Raw genomic sequence first — 22,754 nt, 5'->3', positions numbered from 1 at the left:
CACACGCATGAATATTTTGTTTAATTGTTTATATTTGTATGACGAGATGCTTTGTTGCATAAGTCGAAATAATCTTTTGTTCTGTTCTGTTCCTGAAACAGTTTGTCATATGATGTCATTACTACTCGTTCATCGGATGATGATTGCCCAACGGTCGTTCATTTAAGGAATGGTAGTTGAGGTGTGAATATAAGTAAATGGACTTATGAAAAAAAAAAATATTGTCGTTATGTGTCTGTGTTCCCGAGTTTTAACTCCCATATGTAAAGACTCATTTTAGAACTGCTATAATATTGTATGAGAATAATGACATAACAATGACTATTCTTACGAATAAGCTGTGTCGCATCCTTTTAAAGACGGGAATTCCTGGAGAAAATGTAATGGCAGAACTGCACGTGGTTGAAACCAAAACGTTTTCCGGTTCATTAGAATCAAATGGGAACATTGGCACTGTTTCGTAAAGATACGACAAATTACGATTCTTACATTTCATGATAATCAGTGCAAAATATATATACTGAGTGTGATATTTTAGTTTTAAATGTTGCCGAATTATGCATAAACACGAAAGAAAGAAAAGAAACGTAATTCCTCATTGAGTGGAACATAGTCTTGTATACTTTGTACAGAAGTACCTGACAGAACACCAACATTTTGAAATTAGAAATGAATTAGTTAAATATTTTTTTTTTTTATAAATTTCAAGAAACATTACTAAGTATTATCACTCATTGAAGGCGAAAATGTCTGAAAATAAGTTACTTTAATATTTGGATATTTTAAAAATGTAAAACTACGAACTTCTATCGCATGCATCAATTCGTTCATCATATATGCCCGTTTGGCATGAGCATGCACCATCTACACAATATGCGTTTGGTGTAAGGCAATATTTGACGTCTTCACACGGGCCGCCAATTGGAGCTAAAAGAACATGTTAACATAAGTAACTTATTTGCACATCCATGTAGAGATATTACGTACTGCAATCTCTGTTGAGATTTTCACCGTCAATAAATCACATTCCTACGAGAAGAATAAGAAAGAATAATATAACAATAAAGTTTGCAAAACATAAATCATTACATTTAGGTACACATTCAGGTGGATCTGCATTCCAACTTCCGCTTATTCTACAAACGATGAAAGATTCGCCGGAAAGAATGAATCCATCGTTGCACTGGAAACTCAAAGTTGCACCATATGTAAATGCCACTGGGACAATCAAAGCACCATTTGTTGGATGGTCGATCTCGCCACAATCTTAAATCAATCAAACTAGATCAACAGTTTTAAACACATTATTAACATTGCACAAAATACGCTCATGTGTTGTGAAGTGACTATGCTAACCAGTCAAACCCAGCTAAATTAATCTTGGGATTCTTTGAAATATATTGATCACCTCATTTGCTTTAAAATGTGTGACATAAACAGTTTAAACAATTTACCTATGATCGTGCAATTTGGATAATCGCTCCAATTCCTGCCATCCAAACATGTTACGCGCGCGTCACCGTTAAGTTCGTAGCCCGTGCTACAACTGATCTCTGCGCTGTCACCAAAAAGGGTACCCTCATTTAAATCCACAATTCCATCTTCAACAGTAAGCATTCCGCAATCTGTTTAAATGGTTAATAGTGACATTTGTATTCATTTTATTATCTAACACTGGTCCAGAAATAGAAGGAAGTAACGGGAAAAACGAAAAACAACAACAATTATATTCCAAAATATCATTTACAGAACGCTATATGATAATACAATTATAAACGAGTTATACCTAGGAAGCTAAAAAGTGTAACTTTGATCTTAACGTTTGATTCATAGTCTTGTTAAGTAAAGCTCTGTCAGCTACGGTTAATGTTCTTCTTCATAGATTCCAACAATTACATGTCACGTACCCTGTCTTATGCATCTGACTGATTCATTCCAACCTTGGACATCGCAGACAACGACACTTGGTCCTAGTAGGTCGTGACCTTCGTCACACATAACTGTAGCGCTACTTCCAGTAGTTGTGTTCCCCATATATTGACCATTTGCTTTAACTGGTGGACCGCAATCTGCAGTTACACATTTGTGTTTGAAAAACAAAGCAGAAATCGTTGTTAATATGATCTATGCAGATACATTAAAGCATACCTAAATTTGATATGATTTGAATGCAATGCGCAATAACGTTTGGTTCTCTAAATCAATTTTGTCAAATGGATTATAAAAATTGAAGTAAAAGAGTGAAATTCGGAGTATTTGTATTCACGTATTTCAAACAATCTTATTTTAATGACCTAAGGATTGTTATATTCTGAATCTCTATGTTTGGAAACATTCGCTTAATGTGCATTTATTTATTTCATGGTGGATATATATCGTTAACATGACTTAATAAATATGTGCAGTATTAAAGTGACACTCTTATTCAAAATCAATACATACACATGTAAACAAACATATCCTTTGAGTGATACACTCTCAACTACTTACTAAATAATGCATTTGTGGAAAATATCAATTACTATTTACAATATTATAAATGTGTATTTAATAGCTGAAAACACAAAAGTATTAAACGATTTACTATGGCCTCATAAGGTAGAAAACCCGTGTTTTCTGCAGATTTCTCGTCAATTAAACTCAGTATCCTTCATAAAAAACATATTTTCGACATTTGTTCAACCATTGGGTTATATCAAAACTTTTGTATTAAATGTGTTACATCTTATTTTGAAGTAATAGTGCATCTTTAAATCATTCCGTAAAAAAAGTTATTCCACGTAAAAAGTAACATGAGAATAATACATATGTTGATTCAAGTAAAACACAAGATTATGGGCATAGTTACGACGATGGTATGAAATGTAGTATAAACATTATCAGCTAAAGTAATGGATGCGAAAATGCATATTGCACATAACGTAAACTTAGCTTGAATTACAACAATTTATTACATACAGTCTTGATAACTGGATGAAATTGTTACAAAACAAACGGTCGAATTTTTCTTAGCTAAGTCTGACACGAATTATTGACCAGATGTCATTTTAAATCACTATAACAACTTTCACATATTGCAGTTGTAAAACAACCAAGCAGATGCAACATATTCGCTTTTGTCACAGAAATCGTTTTACAAATTAAACATACGGAATGCAATAAAGATGGCTTATCTAGCCACAAGTAAGCAATAAAGTGCAAAAGCTTTATGTCTGAGCAATTTGTTTATTAAGTGTTTGGAACAAGCGAAAATTCCTATCGTTTGATACATTATCGCTTTTGATTCTAGAGCCATAAAATAAATTCTGTCTGTATAACGGTTTTTTGGACAGTGCATTTCCAGTTCGACATCGAACGTGTTAGAATAAGCAAGAAGAAATCGTTTAGGCCATCTTGTTACCGGTATTTTCTTTTTACCAAAGCGCATATATCAGATATAAAGCAATGCATTGCCTTTCTTCTTTGACGATTAGGACTTTTTTTATATCTATAAATTATGAATACCTGTCGCGTCAAATTATCGGACGACAGCATCATTATCGTTTGAGAAAAGATAAATTGCAGATCACGACTAGGCTTATGTTCCATTGACGATGTCTAGATCCGATGCATTTAGGCTATTCTAAAATTCGCTTCCATACAAAATAGTTGAAATAATTTTTTTTTAGAAATAAGCTTACAGAAGTTAGCTGACTAAGACCTTCGTCATGTGATCCTTAACCTATCGAAACCTTGAATGAGTTTTTGCCTTATCGGAACCGTTCTCCAAGCGTATAGGAGCCCCGCATCTCATAACCTTGAATGAGTTTTTGCCTTACCGGCACCGTTCTCCCAAGCGTATGGGAGCCCCGCATCTCATAACCTTGAATGAGGTTTTGCCTTATCGGAACCGTTCTCCAAGCGTATGGGAGCCCCACATCTCATAACCTTGAATGAGGTTTTGCCTTATCGGAACCGTTCTCCAAGCGTATGGGAGCCCCACATCTCATAACCTTGAATGAGGTTTTGCCTTATCGGAACCGTTCTCCAAGCGTATGGGAGCCCCGCATCTCATAACCTTGAATGAGTTTTTGCCTTACCGGCACCGTTCTCCCAAGCGTATGGGAGCCCCACATCTCATAACCTTGAATGAGTTTTTGCCTCTCATCTCATCTTATGTTTAGAGATGACTAATAATCTGAATTTTCCCACCAAATGTTACTAATAAAAATTGTGACATGCGCACAAGCAACAATACTTTGCGTTATCTTGAACGATACCACGCTTATGTTGAAGACTAGAGGGCGGCATAGCATCAAGTGTAATAACGTCTGCAAGGAAGAATTCCCTGCAGCTATTGTACCACTTTTTGTGCCAACCCAGATGTTTCTAATTAAGTTGATTAATCGATTAAGTAGGTCGCTAAGTTGCACTAAATTAAAGATACCTAACAATATGCCCCCTTCACGGACAGATCTACGTACATGCATGGAACCGGGGGTTGACCGAGATCACCAATCATAATTATATTGTATGTTTTTGTGACCAATTAGTAGCCCTTTATATAGCTTCCCTTTAATTCCAAGATAGTCTTATTTCAAACATATGAGGAGCCGTGCCACACAACTTCAAAGGCGCCGTTCATATCTTATTTATCGACAAAGACTTTACTTCCACTGTCGAGATAATGCGTTATGACTTCTTGTCGTTCTAAGGCTGCACTTATACAATTCCTTTGTAAATGTTTGTTGTTGTTTGTTTGGAATTACATTTCATCAAATCATTGAAAAAAGAAAGAAAATCGGCCTGTAACTACAAGGACTTAGCCGTTGTTTGTCATTGCCTTTGTAATAAGAATGATGTCACGAAATTTCCATGGAGTGGGATACTGTTCATAGCATACAATATTATTACACAGGACCTGAAGGGCCATACAATATTATTACACAGGACCTGAAGGGCCATACAATATTATTACACAGAACCTGAAGGGCCATACAATATTATTACACAGGACCTGAAGGGCCATACAATATTATTACACAGGACCTGAAGGGCCATACAATATTATTACACAGGACCTGAAGGGCCATACAATATTATTACACAGGACCTGAAGGGCCATACAATATTATTACACAGAACCTGAAGGGCCATACAAATTGGTCGGACACCGTATAAAATGTGTTTATTTAACACAAAGTCTGGACTGGGCGCATTCGACGTTTTAATATATTTTATATATTAACTTACACTTATTTCATGTTCTTAGTTTTCTTAAAATATAACATCTGATACATATTCACGATTATTAAGATTAATATTTAAAATAATTTTCATTTACTCCTCGCTCAAACTCTCAGAGCGGTTCATTATAGCCACCTATAAATACCGACCTGTAAAAACTAGCGAAACCATCCTCAATTGCCTCACCCTTGTACATGTACACCGTAAACCTTGAAGTTAAAGGGAGCTTTTGTTTTCCAACTTTCTTAGAAGGTGTTGGAATAGCTTGCCATCGGTTTCAGCCTCAGTATCGATTTTATCAACAACGTTATTAACATACGTTTTCGGAGAACCTACGCTGGGTAGCTCTGAAAATGGATTTCGCTTCATTGTTTGGGTTGCGTGGACGCCCATTTCGCATCCATTGTAATCATTTGCGTTTAGCAGTTAAATATAATTGTTTTCAACTTGCCATTAAGTCTTTGGTTTAAACGTTGGTTTGTATTTTTGGTATATATTTGTCGCACGTTGATACTGTTACATGGCCTCATTTAATGCGCCAACGTCTTGAATTTGAAATAACTTTTATGTTCTAAACATCCCCGTAGGTTACCGACGAGTCAATATTTCCCAAACATTGCTGGACAATGAACTCGGTTGCATCGTTATTTAGTTGAGACTGCGATCGTTGCTATTTGTATGCATTAAGTTTAAGGTTTCTGTACAAATAAGATTGCCCTTTTATTGTGACATAGGCAGTAATGTTGATTTTTGATACCTGATGCCGACATATAATGTTGGTATTATATAGAAGGGCATTGCTTTTTGATTACAAATATCTGTATTATGATGAAAATTATAGTTTACATAAAGTTATTGCAGTTTGTGTTTTTGTTCTGAATTTTAATTTGAATTTCACGTAAAACGACGCTTTTTACAATCTAACAAGGCCAAGAGAGCTATCTGTATTCTTATGTTTCGAATGATACGCAAATGATACATTCACATTGTACAGGAGTGATTGAAAAATGGTAGACACGGTTGATAAGAAACTCAATAGAGTTAATAATAAGCATAGGTTAATATTACCCATCAATGTTAAAGAAATATAATTAAAACTAAACAGTATGCTTTAACAACATACACCAACATGTTACGGATACAACACAGATATAAAAACCATCTACATCCGACTGACCACGTTTTAAATTACATCTGAAGTAGTGACTTGTTATACCTGCGATGACAAAGTTAGAATTATAATGACCTGAAGTATCACAGAGGGGTCTGTCACTCCAAGTTCCATTCGCCCGACAAACAATGACTGCATTCCCGGTAACATTCAGACCGTCATCACAGGTTATCAACACTTCAGTACCATAGGAAGTTTTAGTGTCGTTTCTATGCCCTCGGTAAGGTGTAGGGTCACTACAGTCTGCGAAGAAAATCATGGTTAATAACCAACACGATTAAAAGCTGGATCGGATTGAAAATGGACATTAACGAGCAAGTCACTTATATGAAGTGTATAGTGAACTTATTTCGAGTTGTTTTTAAACACGATGTTTACTTCGTATTTCACAAAATGGTGTTTCGCTCCAGGCGCCCGATGCAAGGCACTCGACTGGCGTTGCACCCAATGGCAAGTATCCGTCAAAGCAACTAACGAGAGATATTTTCCCAAAAGTTGTGCTGTTGGAATTATCTACATCTGCATTTTCGACATACAGTTCACCACAATCTACAACAAAGGCAATAATAGTATATCATTTTACACACTCACACAAACATATCTACATATACACGAATCCGTATACATAATTTGTAGACTTGTATAGGCGTAAGAAAAATAGATACCATGTCGCAAAATACTGAGCGAACATCTGGATATCATTAACTGTTTGGAATATAGCTTATTTCGCTTTCAAATGTCAGCGCGTACACAGCTTAAACATAATACCAATGACGTCATTCTCGGAACGTCTGCTTGTACGCAAGAATTTAGCACGGTTAAAATCAAACACCAATTATCGTTGTTGTAATGAGTTTTAGCATACACAGTTTGTTGCAGCAGAATATCCTATGTATGCCATCTCTTGAACACCGATTGTTTACATTTTAACTCGTATCGGCGCAACTAGAGAACATATTTATTCTCTCTATGTTTACAAAATTATCTCCAATTTCATTTGCGTTAAATTAGTGTATCAAAGGGTTTAAACATACATAGTCCTTTATATATTGTTTATATGACTAATGTACGCTAAACTTACCGACAATATTGCATGTTGTATTGTCAGACCAACTGCGATTTTCTTGGCATGATATTATCGAATCTCCAGAAATATTGTATCCTTCGTCACATATTACTTCAAAAACGGTACCCAGAGTAAAATCTGTACCATTGATGTAACCATCCGCCGGCAATGGGTTACCACAATCTTGATGAATAACGAGACAAAAAAGGGTTAGAACGGTTTTTCATATTAAAACTAATTAGAATTTCGACACATATCCATCATCATCTACATGCAACATGTTTAAATATTTGGTAACCTTATATTTATTTTTGCCCTACCAATAAGTCGGCACTCCGGTCTTGCGCTCCAAGTTGCATCACTTTGGCAGGTAATGAATCGTTCTCCCTGTAGAAAATATCCATACTCGCAAACGACCTCTACAACAGATTCGAATTTGAAAACTGTGCCATTTATCGAATCGTTCATCGGTCTTGGGTCATCACATTCTGAAAAAAGTATGATAAATAGGATATGTTAAGAGTCGTCGTACACTACAATTTTTTATTCAGCGGGTTCAGGAATTTTCTGAATAAGCGTGCCGTTAATGAGCCTCACGTATCTTGGATTATGCCGGCTAACATTGATTTCACCAGGTTGCTTCAATTAACACATTTATGATCCATCAATTTTATCAATGGATACTGACATATATTTTTAGATACAAGCTAGTAAGTTACGTGGGATTATTTTTGATATAAATAGCTATTGGCTCGATTATAAAATGTCTACTATATAGGCTGCTATGAGTCAAGTTCAACTCCGTTTCAAAGGTTGAAACCTAAGCGTGTGCCCTTTCTGAGAGGCCCAATAAAACATTGAATATCTTCTGACAATGAATTTATTTGTATTTGTTTGTTTTCTTTTTCATATTAGAAATGTCCAGTATATAAATGAACGAATAGTTAGTTACATTACATAGTACGCTGTTTAACTACATATTACCTGTACATTTCACTGCCACATCATGCAGGTGAGTACAATCATCATAGGTCACGTAAGTACAGTTGTTAATATGAGTGTCAGATTGACCACATGAAAGATCGTCGACAAAGATAGGTCCAGTCCCCTGTCCATAAGTATCAACTCCATAAACCGCCTGGGCAGGACTATATAAGATGTTTATAACAATATGAATCTAATCTTGAAAACTTGGCCTCAAAACAGCATGAAAAAACATCTTTAAAGTATACACATTGCCATCTTTGTTTGACAAAGTATATTCATCGACAGTTATGGTAAGTGAAAATATGGCAACACCATTGAGCGAATTATATTTTTATGCATGACCGAGTGATAATCTATGTTTCCGACAATATCAAATATATATTTTATACAATATCTTATTCAAAATTATATTATCAGTTACATCCGCCTATAGTAGATTTAACTGTGGTCTTGCCTCGTCAATGCCGCTTTCATCGTATCTCGTTTGGAAATAAAAGTATGACTAGAAGGTACTCACGGAAAGCCAATCATGTGACATATAACGTTTGCTTCAGCCAAGCCAAATCCATTTTCGCAAATCGTACCCCAAGTGTCAAAGACCTTAAGTTCCACTCTGCCATCTCGTTCTGACTGTCCGTTTGACAAACGCATATCTTGTATCTCAAGAGGCGAACCTTTGAAAACATGTTTTAGCGATGCACATGTACTTCATTGCTGAATTATTTTAACATTCTCAGATCTTAATATTACTATTGTTATCAAACCTCGGTCAGTAATTGAACAAGGAATACACATAATTACATATACAATTCATAAGCTAAGCGGCTTTTCTGTGTATTTAGCTATAGCCAAATAACGACAGCAAAACGTACTATACTGTTGACATTCTCCTTCTGTTATCCACGTCTTTGTTTTCTGATCACAGGTCATTTTTAAAGTACCTAAGTATGTTTTATAATACGAACAGTCAGCATTCAACGATGAGTCATTGTAGGTAAAGTAGTCGTACCCCCAGTGTGAAATAGAAGGCTGTCCGCATTCTACAACATAATCAAAAGTATATATAGGACAGGTAGGTGTTCTCTGATTAAAATCGAATAAAATTTAATTTATTGCCTTAGAAATAAATTTATTTATGATACTTTCAGGGGACATAACGCATTACGTAGTAAATTATTAGTACCGAGTTTACAATTTTGATAGTATTATTTAACCATCTCATCTTGCGGATAACACAACGCAATAATTTCACAGATAACTTATGCCAACCTGAATTACGCAGTATTTTCATAAGCTTTTTTATCGTCCATGATTGACCACATTGGCACTCTCTTATAGCGCTTGAGTTGAGGTTGGGGTTTCTAATGGCGTTTTATTTACCTCCAACTTTGTTTCGGCCATGTATATTGTTCGTTTGTAACGATATACGTCATTTAATGTGAATAAATGACATTTTTCAATTTCCATCCTGGTTTGTCAATTACTCGAAACAAATGAACTCAACTCATACTTTTAAGAGAGTACTCATAAAATTTAATTTATTGCCTTAGAAATAAATTTATTTATGATACTTTCAGGGGACATAACGCATTACGTAGTAAATTATTAGTACCGAGTTTACAATTTTGATAGTATTATTTAACCATCTCATCTTGCGGATAACACAACGCAATAATTTCACAGATAACTTATGCCAACCTGAATTACGCAGTATTTTCATAAGCTTTTTTATCCCACCCTACCTCACCCAATCTATAGGCCAGTGCGTTTTACTTAATATACCTAATAAGGTCCTTTCCATTTTCGCTTAAACGCCATGCCTGTTTGTGTTGATATTCTTTTTCTATTATCTTTTTACTTTCTGCTATAATGTTATCTTACATTTGCTATACTGTTATCTAACCATTTGTCTTACATAATGCATTCTGTATTATTTGATATGTTTTATTGGAAACTTTGTTTCGGCCATGTATATTGTTCGTTTGTAACGATATACGTCATTTAATGTGAATAAATGACATTTTTCAATTTCCATCCTGGTTTGTCAATTACTCGAAACAAATGAACTCAACTCATACTTTTAAGAGAGTACTCATAAAGAACATTTATATACCAAATGCAAGCAAGTCATTCAAACGTAAGACTGTAAAACCTCTGTCTAAAATTGAGATAGTTAAAAAAAACGGCATATCTTACCACTACACACGATTCCAACATCTCTTGAATGGTCACAAACTCCCAGCGAATGATATTGACAATGTTCAAGCAAATAAGAAGCGGAGTCACAAAACAATCTTTGAATATATATTGGACCAGCACCTTCACCATATTTTGCTCCAGTAAAAACATATATAGGTCCCCAGCTGTATTAATCAGTAGGAAGAATAACATTTCTATTACCGAAATATGCAAAATGTGTCAGAAATAAGTGTATATAGATAAAAGTATATTAACGATATACCCCCGTTAAAAGTTTTGATATTTTATGACCAAAAAGTAAATAACAATATAGTGCGATGGATGACTTCTCAAAGTAATATATTTGGACAGGATTAACTTGTGTAAGTCATATCAATGAGATAGCTAACCGCTTTCTAGTTTTAAGTTGTACTACAGTTGTAATGTATAATGTAAACATACAGTACCTGGAATTTATTGTTCGGCAAATAGTTTCTGCATCATTAAGATCAAACAAACTGTCACAAATAGTACCGTATGTTCCATTAACTTCAATCTCAACTCGACCTTCATATTCATTGACTCCATCAACAAGACGGACCGACGTTATGTTAAGCGGGGGCCCTTAAATGTGACAACATATCACATAGTTGTACAATAAACATGATTGCAATATTAACTTAATGATTGACTTAAATTAAGGTTGGACATTACTTACCATGAAAGTCACACATGCCCAATTTCGACCAACTTCCATTTATGCACTCAACAACAGGATCTTTCGTATAGTAGTCGTAAGAGCACGTTATCGTTGCCAGCGTGCCGTTCTCAGAATAAGAGGCGGTTCCATGTTCGTTGACTGGTCCGCATTCTTTGAAATTTAGTCAATTATCTAGACTACTTGTATAGAGAACTACAGAGGCATGCAAAATAACCCAAATCTTAAAACAAATACACACATCTACGTACAGGGCTTTATCCCAATTACTTGAAACAAAATCGAACCCCTTGTTTATGATATGGAATCATTGCTGTACATTATATATATACTATATATTTCTAGGTACAGAGATAGATAACCGTTAGTTGAAACAAAATCTAACCCCTTGTTTATGACTTCAAATCAGTGCTGTACAGTATGAGTACAACATGTTCATATATTTAGGTACCGGGGTGTATTCCAATTACTTTAAACTACTTGTTAATTATATCAAATATGTGCTGTGCATTATATCGTTATATCAAATATCAGTAACAGTTACCTGAACAAAGCAACGAAACGGTGTCAGTAGAATAGCAATACTTAAGCGGTGTGTAATAACTGCAGTCCTTGATGTGATTATGATAAGAGCTGCAACCCATGTGATCAAACATCACAGGACCATTGCCTGGACCATGTTTCGATCCCGTAAAATATTTCAGCAGACTAAAAGTTTTGGAAAACTGTGACTTTCTTATTCGACATCGCATTACATGTAAAAAATGAGTAAAACTAAAAAATGTACAATAAGCAGTCACAAGACCCTAAATTAGACCTATAATTATATATCCCATAATTACACAAATATCCGTTTAATAAAATCCCAGTGTATAAATTTAGGTGTATTTAACAGTCTTGATATAGCGTTGACCATATTTATTAACGAAATATTTATGTCGGCACTCAAAGCTGAGACGAAACAAACCAAATGAAATATATTTCATCTACACAAATGTCTTGCTGAAGAAACGCCTTGTTTTAGAGTAAATGACCTAAAATAAACGCATACGTCAAATAGTTGATAAGATCTACTCGAAGATAAAAAAAAATATATTTTCAAGTGAAGTAACCTTCTCCACAACCACCGTTTACATGTTGGTAAACACGGCATAGCAAATCCAATCGTTCGTATTTTGATAAAAACTCTACTCAATCAAGTAAAAAAAACTTTAAACAAAAGTGTCACTGTTGGGATGTACTCAAAGCGATAACTGTTTTTTTTTTAACTTGTTCGTACGTCAAGATATATGACGCCATACTATTAATAAAGCGGATGCATAGCTAAATAAATTTAGCTGAGATTGACAATGACTTTTGTCTGCAATTTTGGAGTCTGTATATTTAGAAAATAAACCGACTGTCAATATTGATAAAAAATATTTTATCACGAATCTGCTAAACTTGATTTGGAGTGATTATAAGAGAAATATCGAATGTTAGGATTAATGTTATGCAAGGTAAGTGTTGAATAAACATCAAGTTTATCATGCCCGGCCTGAAAATAAAAAAAAGCATTTGTCAAGGACCGTGCTTTTTATTTTCTAAGACGGGTGTGATGAACTTGATGTGTATTGAACACTTACCTAGTATTCTCTTTTTATCAACTTTTTGGTACAGTTTACAAAATCTTTGGAAGAAAATGACAGATTTTAACGTTGACGGAATGCCTGTACCAGGGTTCCTAATAGTATACGCTATACTTACGACATGTTCATCATACGGCATAATGTGTTCCCATCATTAAAGTCAAAATAGTGATGGCAAACTGATCCCCAAACACCGTTTTCCTCCAGTTCTACCCGACCATCATATTGGCTGGTGCCATCGGCGAGCCGCACTCCAGTTATATTCAGAGGGCGTCTGTATTCTACAATATAAGATTCGTTAAGTTTACTACTATTTTAACTTTATGGATATCATAGTTTTGTTCGATTGTGTGGCGAACAAGATTCTTTAACCTTTAGATCTACGACAGAAATATGTAATGTCATCATGGCTGGTAGAGAATGGACTTGCAGAAATCGTCAAGATATTGAAATTATTTTATGAAGTTGTGCATGTAATAAACATATGATACTGAAACAAATGAAAATCATATTCGTCATAAATTTAACTTCCATCGCATACTGAATGGTTGTACACTATTTCTTCGTACATTACTTTTATTTCTAATGCAAATCAAACCGTCCACATACATATCGTGTTGCACATACTACCAAGGATGTGATCATCCAAAACTAGGATGCCTTACCTGGATATTCTATTAAATATAAGTGTCGTAAACATGTTATAATTTGGTAACCGTTGTGGTTTTCCCCTTATTTTTAGAAGGCGTCTGTTCTAACGTCAGTGGCAATTATTGGTTGATATACTTTAAAATAACAAAACGGTGGACACTACAGAGACGAGTCCAACAGCTGAAAACTTAACCATGAGCTTGACGAGATAAACAGCGCTACAATACAACATATTATGCAGATTACTTAAAGCACCGACAACAAATTAGCCTAGCCCGTAAGAAATAAATAAATTTTAAATGTTAAATTATTTAATTATTATATATTATACACTTGTGCCGACGATCGATTATAATCGACAGTTGATAGGAAAGGCCTACGTCGGCGACAATCACTGTATCTGTTTGCCTTATATACATATGATGAGCAAAGATAATTTAATCGATTAATAATCGATCATTAATCAGTTTCATAAACCGAGTATCGATAGTAATTTTTCTGTCCGATTATTCCCAACACTATTATACACAGAGGAGCATATAATTCATTCAATACTGCTTTATTTGTACATTGTTATGATTTGGGCGACTGTAATTATTAGCATCATTTCGCTTACAATGCAAATCATACATACTGTAGAATTTGATGATATTTGCTTGTTTCAGTGTAAGATCGCAATATATTTCACCGAATGAGCACCAAGACCAATATCACGAGTGGCGTTTTTGTGAGTTTAAATATGTTGCGTTATAACAAATAAACTAGCAATTTATTATGCCTATAACTGTAAAACATAACAGTTTTAAGAAGTTTTTCGGAAAAGTACGCCAAATTATACGCGAATTTGACGTTATTTCTTCGAAAATGACGTCGTTATAATTTTGTCCCAGGACTGAACGCGCTGACGTTTGATTTTGACAAGAAAGCTGGCTAAATTTTTAAAACGATAAATATTAAAATGATATTTTCAATGTTTGAAATCATGTTTACTTCACTGATAAATCTCCATTAAACACCGGAACGCATTTAATGAATATTACATGATTCATATTTCCGATGTAAATACTAAAGGAAAGAGCAGCTGCTTGAAACATTTTTTGATACTTTAATTAAGCTCACGCTCACGTTCAAAAAATTATATCTATTCATATGAACATTCGTATATAAAAACCTGAAACATGACACATTTTTTCAACTGTATCCTATTAGTAACGCTTACTGGAACAAATCACACCGGCGTCCAATGAATGTGAACATGTGTGCTCCACATCTACAGTGCACTGGGACAAATCTGTTTCACTTCCCTGACAGTAGAGATTTTCAAAATGAATTGGACCTGATCCAGCACCAAATCGGGTCGTTTCCTCTTGCCGACTGCGAATGCACATTTAGCGAATATATGCGAATATCAGTTTAAACAACTGCATTGCCATGCACATTTTGAATTAAACAATTATTTCTTTGTTTAATAGTTTGATAAAGGCCCTTTAAGCTGAAACGTTCATAAATGTTAAACATTTTTGAAAGTTATGATTTTAAACGATGTAAACATACTTAATTTTGGCATTTTGTTCAATATAGATTTGAATCAATTTAGAATACCTTGTTCTAGTTTTACATATTCCAAATCATACTGAGCAGAAAGAGACCTTACCTGGCACCTAGCATTCTGCAGATCACAACAGAATTTTGATATCGGTAGTTGTTTCTACAAATAGTGCCCCAAGTACCGTTGTACAATACTTCGATTCGTCCGTCGTAGAGGCCTACTCCGTCAACTAGGCGAACGTCTTGTAGTACATTAGGACCTTCAGATGAGTTTGATACTTTATATTTTACGCACGTTCGACTCATCCTTTTATCAAGGAGTTCAATAATAAATTCAATAATATTCCAGAATGGTTTAATTATCTAATTACAAATTGTCCATTTTATATTGCGATCATGCCTTTCTTGACTTTCACGGGTTTCCTCATAATTGTCTTTTTTAAATGTGATTTTATTTGTAATGACGGATGTGAATACATTTTCTACCGTAGTCGTGGGCAATCTCAGCATTTATAAATAAATATATGTTTATGCATTTTTAGACTGTTGCTTTGGTTTATGATGTTAAATGTCTGTTAAGACAAAACCTTAAGTCTCTTAACAGGGTAGTTGTTTAATTGTTCGCTTCTGCGCTTGTATTATTCATTGCATTATTGTATTTTACATTCTAAAACAAAATCCACACATGTCAAACTATCTACTAACAGTTTTCATCAGACGTCCAAGATCCATTGCTAAGACACGTGTTTTCCATGTAAATGCCTGCATAACACCAAAGTGTGGCAGTCATTGTTGTGGTGTTGAACGAATGTATATTGCCGTTTGGACTCTTAAGGTCAGGACAACCTGAATAATTAAGATCATTTACTATATGATAGGTTGCGTTGATTACTTACTACGTTTCAAGGGTGAATCCGATGAAAAACATTTGATACAATGAAATTTAAAAATTTCACGCACAAGCGGGTTTGTCTTGCCTATAGTGCGGCAAAATAACAGACGGATTCATTAAATTAATAATCGAACTATTTGTGTGGAACGTCAGTGGCTATAATCTCAAAATGTAGCCTACATTATGCTCAAGATAGTAACACATAGGGTATATAAGGATACGGTACTACAGGCAAAATGCAGTAAAATTGCGTGATATATCAATATATATATAGTCATTATAATTTATCATAACGTATAACAAATGAGCCGCATCGAGCGATTGCGAGCCTTCGGACATTCATTGTCTTTTATCAAATGTTTAGATATTTGAATTAAATGGCATTTCAGGAAGCAATACTGAAAATATCGTGATGATATTACTTATATTGTCAAAGATACGTATTTACAAGTAAGACCATGTATTCCGCATTTAGAAAGTTACATTTGACGTCAATACATAACTTCCTTACGAAAGCACATAATTGGAATGACGTGCAAAATTTAAGTACCAATATTACAATTAGCTTATGATCTTAGGTGTTTTCCTGAGACGGACTCTTTATGAAACATAGATAAAGAAACATTTTGTTTTTAATCCATTGGGCCGTTTTAAGCATGGATTCTGAATGCAGTCAAAATAAATAGGGACAAAATACGTGGTTTCTTTGGAAACAAGAGTACATTTATGGTCATAAATCGTCAAAATTTGATGCGCCAATGGCCATCATTTAAAAGAAAGAAGTTCAGAAGAAATGAATATACATAGAAATATCATTATTATTTGCATTTTTTTATGATTATATTTTTTTGTAATAATTATGTCCGAACGCCCATATTCGCGCGATGCTGCTCAAATAGTCTTTATCATAAAATTGAGCTTCTTTGTCAATTTGTCTTTGCTAATCACATACACAAACGATGAGATAAAATATGTATATATTGCATTTCTCAATGTGCAATAAATTTTCAAGAATATTTACTGTTTTGAACTACTATGATCATTATGAAATTCAGCTTACATATTTCGTCTGACGTCCATGTTCCATTTTGATGGCATGTATATTCTATATTATAGCCTGGGTCACAAAGCACTGTTGATCTGAATGTGGTTGAGTTAAAGGAAATGTGGCGTCCATTACTGACTCTGTTGTTCAAACTGCTACAGCCTAGATTAAAAAAACACAATCGCTGTAATTGCACAATGACTGTACATAACAATACATACAGACGCTTACAAAAGCTTAAGGTATGTAATTTATATCCAACACATTCTATAGTGCCATTAAACGTCTAGGATGTACTTGAATTTGTTAATTAAATGTACATGATGTACGGCACTGCGTTATCTAAAATTTCTTTAATAGCAAACAGGTCAATCTTTAATATTCATAATTTATCTAAATCATGTTTCGACCACCTTGGCCATCACCAGGTAAAATAAATATTAAGGAAATTATGCTATGGAAAGAAGGGGAGTAACGTCATACAATATCAACGGCTATATCTCAAACTATAGCCTACATTATGCGCAAGATTTTGTCATAAATTATATATAAGGGAATAATAATACAGCAAATATGCAGTTCAAATGCAAGTAAGTCCTTGATTATTACATAAGCAAACACATATGGTGCGGTAAAAAGATTGCAGCAATTCTACAGTACCAGTTATTATTAGGAATTATTAATCAACTATTACGTATTTGGCGAGATACAGAGACAATTGCGGTACCAATACCAGACAATTGAAGACAATATATGCCAGAACTCGGCCAATATCAACAAAACTCGTCTAATATGAGTTTCCTCCGTTTTGATTGGCTTAAAAACTCGCCTAATAGAGGATTTGAGAAATGGGCCATTTTCATTGCTGTCGAAACTCGCCTAATATGAGAAATATGCCGGAAATTATTTTTAAAGGTAGCCATTTTGTTTTTAGTTTTCTGACTGTTTTGAAAAGTTTGTGCTTCTTATAAACCTATTTGGAATACTTGAACCTATTGAATGATTGAACCACCTTGTACGGTTTGATATTACAGTTGTATTTAACCCGTTTGTGGATTTTACGACTATTACGATTTTGTACACCGACAAAATGGACGACGAAGGTGAAACACGTTTGGCAAATGATTTACGAATTTAAGACGAAAAGACATGCTTCCTTACAATGTACAGTGCTTTTTTCATAAGTATGTGCAATGTTTCTCTAAGGATGCATGTCAAAATCAGCAAAGTCAAGTCTAGAAAAGCAGACACCGTGAATGAATAAGGGATAAATACGGCTTCACTGTGAACTTAAAGGTAAGTTATAAGAATGTTTTTAACCAAAATGGTAATAGTTAATTAATAAAATACTTATTAAGTAGGTGATTTCATATTGGCCCAGTTATTTGTCCTCGGTCAGCTGTATTTGCCTTCGCCCTTTTGGGCTCAGGCAAATACAGCTAACCTCGGACAAATAACTAGGCCAATATGAAATCACCTAATTAATAACATTATATTATTTCTGTTGTGTCCACAATATATATATAGATTTTAATATTTTACAGTTATCAAATTGAGCCTACATATTTTCTCTGACGTCCATGTTCCATTTTGGTGGCATGTATATTCTATATTATAGCCTGGGTCACAAAGCACTGTTGATCTCAATGTGGCTGAGTTGAAGGAAATTTGGTGTCCATTGCCAACTCTTGATATCAGACTCTTGCAGCCTAAAATAAAGGACAAAAACTCTATATTTTCACAATAACAGTAAATAACAAATACACACAGACGCTTTCAGAAACAAATTTGATAGTACTTGTACTTTGTTTAATTTATGTTCAAACGAGGTTTTAGTTGATTAATAACATAGTGTTTAGTGGACACATTGCACTGCTTAGCTTACAATGAGTTTTAAACAACTGTAACGGTCCGCTGTAGGCGGCGGATGTGCGTTCATAGAATAACATTCCGTTAAATACGGAAGTACGTTCATAGTATGTTAACTTGGTTGGTAATATGCAAATTAGCAAAGCCCGGGTTCTGTGTTGATTGAGATTTTACTGTATATAAAGACCAGCGGACCCCTTCAGAGTCGAGCATGCTTTTCTCTGAAGGGATTTGTTTGGCTTGTTTGACGTTACACAACCATGAAGTAAAACATATGTTGAAAGACTTACATATCACTGTATTTGGTACCCATGATCCGTTTGAAAGGCACGTGTAACTGACTGTGTATCCGGGATTGCACAGCACAGTTAATTCCATAGCTGTGTTGTCGAAGCTTTTGATTTGCCCATCTGTTGTACTTATCAAGCCACAATCTGTAAGAAACATGGAATGACAAAACTGTTTTCTAGGATGGATTCATAAAATGATCAACGTTGGCAAAACTCCAGCACAGTTTACCAAAACGGATTTTCACATATCTTTTTTCACCTGAACATGCAAAATAACTTTATTAATACATGTATTAAGCTAACTGTGCTGGAAGGTATGGACTGTAAATGACATTCATTTGTTAAAGATGCATGACGAACAAAATTTAAACGGACGAAGATTCTTTCAAATGATGGAATTAGGAACCAAAATGAGATAAATGGATCATTATCGAGTAATAAAAAATACATTTTTTGAAAAAGAATTGATATAACATTCATTTCTTAATTAATCCTTGAGGAGAAAGAATTTAGTAACAGCACTACGTTTTTCGAATCAAAATATTGCTTATCGCCGTCAAATCCACTTTGCTCTATAGGTCATCAAACATATATGACGATCATTTAATTTTCGAACGCCCTTGTTAACCGGTCTTTATTAAATGCTTTCTGGTGGTTTACTGTATAGAGATTTATCAGTGAAAATTAAAATGTTTTTTTCACTGTTTCAACTTGAGGTGAAATATGTTGCGATCTTCGTTGGTATAATATTGAATAATAACACAACTGTTAAAAATCAGAATATTGTATTGTCGACATATTTACAAATGTAGTTATGCATTTATACTGGAATATGAAAATAGATCTCGTATTTTTGAGACGTTTTGGCAAGGCCATTGATATTAAAGCACCAATTTCGTAACGATATCCCGAACAGTGACCTGTACTTAAAATAGTGCATGGTAATGTACCTTGAAGCGTTTTCTATTTGCGAGTTTACCTGTACATATGAGTTGCACGGTATTGATTTGGCGGCGTGCAACGTAACTGTACCAGATGATAAAATTGCAAGAGAAAAAGAAAATTGTCAAAAACTTATATATAATTGACGTCGTTGTGCGCAACGCGTATATTACTACATGTAACTGATGTTTCTCATCGCTTACGAATCATTTGTCTTTTGCAATTTCTGTAAATGTTTCCAATTCAAGATTTATTGGCGTATGTCTACACAGAAAGAAAAAGAAACGTCGGTATACTTATCGACACTCATCGCGTGACTTTCACATGCTATATTTACACACAACATGGCTTCCTAAAAGGACGGACATTGTATGGAAGCGAAGCGCGTGTGTTTACTACGTGAAAAATAACGTCAGCCGGCACCTTTTTGCTTCGAATGATGACTCAAAACTAAGAAAACTTTTCTTTTCCTTCATCATTTTAAATGAACCAAAGGGCAGTCTATGCCACTTAAAAAATCGCCTTCGTTTTATTACCGGGGTTCGATTAGGTAATTAGTTTCCTCAAACAATCCGACAAACCTGTAACCAAAATAATGTTTTGACAGTTCTACTTCAGGCGGTGGTTTTGTGAAAAGAGTTTTCGAAGTGTTTTAAGAAAATAAACTCACAATCAAACCCAGGTAAAAGACCGAAAAGGGGTTTTGTAAGCGTCGTAGACTGCGCTATGTTTCATTTGAAATAGTGAATAAATAGTAATGTTATCTTTGTTTAAAGCCTTCATTCGAAGAAAAGTATTGCCTTCCAACGGAGCTTTATGACGTAACTTATCACGTGGTATACACTGAAACGGTTAAGAAACAACGTAGACACGCAACCCGAGATATTAACACCGCTGATAGAAACTGTAAATGTGTGAGTGAATTATAAGGTGCTCGGAATAACCAATCCGCGCTTTTTTAAAACGGGGAAACTCAGCTGAGACAGCGTGTGAGACGACATGATTGTTGCGTATAGTCTTAAATCATGTGAAATTATGTGTAATCGGCCACATGCTAGATCGTATTGATCGTATATATATATAATACGGTGCCCGAAAGCTATCGGCGGTAAGCAATTTTACTTTCGATGTTGGACTTTTTATCTAGAAAATGTTGTGTATACCTGTACATATGAGTGACACGGAATCGCTTTGATAGCAGTCATGTGTGTACGTATAGTAGGACCAATAGTAACCACGATAATAATACGGTGCCCCGTAACTACATTCGTTGGTAGTATTCTCCGTTCCCCGACAACCCAAATAATTAAGCAAAGCTGGTCCTGATCCGTTTCCATAAAAGTTCCCAAGGAGATAAGCGGTTGTTCTATAAATAATATTAAAATGGCAAAAGCGTTAAATACCACAATCATTACAGATATTTTAATATGATAATGACGTATACACTAATTCGTATTTATAGAGTTTGATACATTTTTTTAATAAATCTCACTTTAGATTAATCCCAGCTCTGTCTGCGCAAATGTGTGTTTATATCACATTTAATGGGTACAATGGGGAAGTGCTAAATTGACAGCATATGGAAACCAAACCTGCATTGCTCGCTCATGATAATTTCACTAAAATACTAAATCTGTCTGTTTTTGGGAATCTGTTTTTAAACTTGCCCGCGTGTGGGGATTGAGAAAATAGACAAAAAGTACCCGTTTTTGAAATCACAACTGTTAGTGTGTATGTATGTAGCTACCTTGCTCCTAACATAGAGCACAGAACCTTTGCATCGTTGATGTCGAATGAATTCTCACACACTTTGCCCCAGTGCCCATCTACGAAGAGCTCAACTTTGCCTGCGTTTTCTCCTGGCCCGTCAGCAAGGCGTATGTTTGTGATATTCAGTGGGCGCACTGAAACAGTCCTTTCGTATTTAAAGACAATTATAAAGAAAACAATTCTGGTTGGTTTTTTTGCATAAATTCCATGAGCAACTGAATTTCATTTTGAAGGAGATATTGATAAAAAATATAAGTTTAATACAATTCAGCAATGTTATTAGGAAATACCATAATTATAATTTAGGAAAATTCATAAACAGTATGTATGTTTGGTATTTTGCAACAAGCATCATTTTTAATAGTGTTTATCTTCCTTAGTTGAAAGTACCAATCACGTGCCCTGCACGTGTATAAGTTTATCATATATGTTTCAAAGTATGTTAAACTAAAAATAATCTATTTGTTTTAAAAAGGTACGGTTTTAATCTTTTGAAACATTTCAGACTGTTGCTTTGTTCATTTTGGAGTATAAAAGGTCTGCCTACGCCCATTGACTGCATTATGGCTTGAGCTCTTCCCCATGAGGTGTTGAAGAGTAATTTGTAATCCTAAAGGCGACAATGCGCTCTAATCAGGGGGTGATGTTTACAGACGAATATACATTTTAGATCCGAAATAGTGGTTATGTCACAACATTGAATGACATAGAAAACGTTACAACACCGAAAAGAGAGAAGAAATAAAGAGGAGCCAGCCCTCGTAACATGGAGG

General features: G+C 34.7%; 1 protein-coding gene across 4 annotated transcripts in view; it reads right to left on the bottom strand.

Annotated features, from left to right (window-relative positions):
• The window catches only part of LOC128211356 (scavenger receptor cysteine-rich type 1 protein M130-like), a 42,693-nt gene that overhangs the window by 4,110 nt on the left and 15,829 nt on the right, over positions 1-22,754 (bottom strand). For 2 of the 4 annotated variants that reach the window (XM_052916051.1, XM_052916050.1), the window contains 25 exons: positions 21,959-22,115; positions 21,375-21,577; positions 19,270-19,413; positions 18,673-18,819; positions 17,126-17,272; positions 15,879-16,019; positions 15,280-15,433; positions 14,845-14,999; positions 13,093-13,255; positions 11,891-12,054; positions 11,347-11,499; positions 11,096-11,252; positions 10,647-10,813; positions 9,323-9,490; positions 8,968-9,124; positions 8,448-8,611; positions 7,784-7,951; positions 7,479-7,646; positions 6,776-6,946; positions 6,473-6,640; positions 1,908-2,069; positions 1,455-1,625; positions 1,090-1,266; positions 805-927; positions 332-453 (listed from right to left, as the gene is read on the bottom strand). In XM_052916051.1, the coding sequence (XP_052772011.1) occupies positions 332-453; positions 805-927; positions 1,090-1,266; positions 1,455-1,625; positions 1,908-2,069; positions 6,473-6,640; positions 6,776-6,946; positions 7,479-7,646; positions 7,784-7,951; positions 8,448-8,611; positions 8,968-9,124; positions 9,323-9,490; positions 10,647-10,813; positions 11,096-11,252; positions 11,347-11,499; positions 11,891-12,054; positions 13,093-13,255; positions 14,845-14,999; positions 15,280-15,433; positions 15,879-16,019; positions 17,126-17,272; positions 18,673-18,819; positions 19,270-19,413; positions 21,375-21,577; positions 21,959-22,115 (3,971 nt within the window). Of the gene's footprint in view, positions 1-331; positions 454-804; positions 928-1,089; positions 1,267-1,454; positions 1,626-1,907; positions 2,070-6,472; positions 6,641-6,775; positions 6,947-7,478; positions 7,647-7,783; positions 7,952-8,447; positions 8,612-8,967; positions 9,125-9,322; positions 9,491-10,646; positions 10,814-11,095; positions 11,253-11,346; positions 11,500-11,890; positions 12,055-13,092; positions 13,256-14,844; positions 15,000-15,279; positions 15,434-15,878; positions 16,020-17,125; positions 17,273-18,672; positions 18,820-19,269; positions 19,414-21,374; positions 21,578-21,958; positions 22,116-22,754 lie in introns of those variants that run through there. The other 2 variants (XM_052916052.1, XM_052916053.1) reach the window with 2 other exon arrangements.

The sequence above is a fragment of the Mya arenaria genome, chromosome 12, assembly GCF_026914265.1.
Source record: "Mya arenaria isolate MELC-2E11 chromosome 12, ASM2691426v1".
Lineage (NCBI taxonomy): Eukaryota > Metazoa > Mollusca > Bivalvia > Myida > Myidae > Mya > Mya arenaria.
Note: the sequence above shows the minus strand (reverse complement) of the source record. Positions and strands in the feature narration are given on the sequence as shown.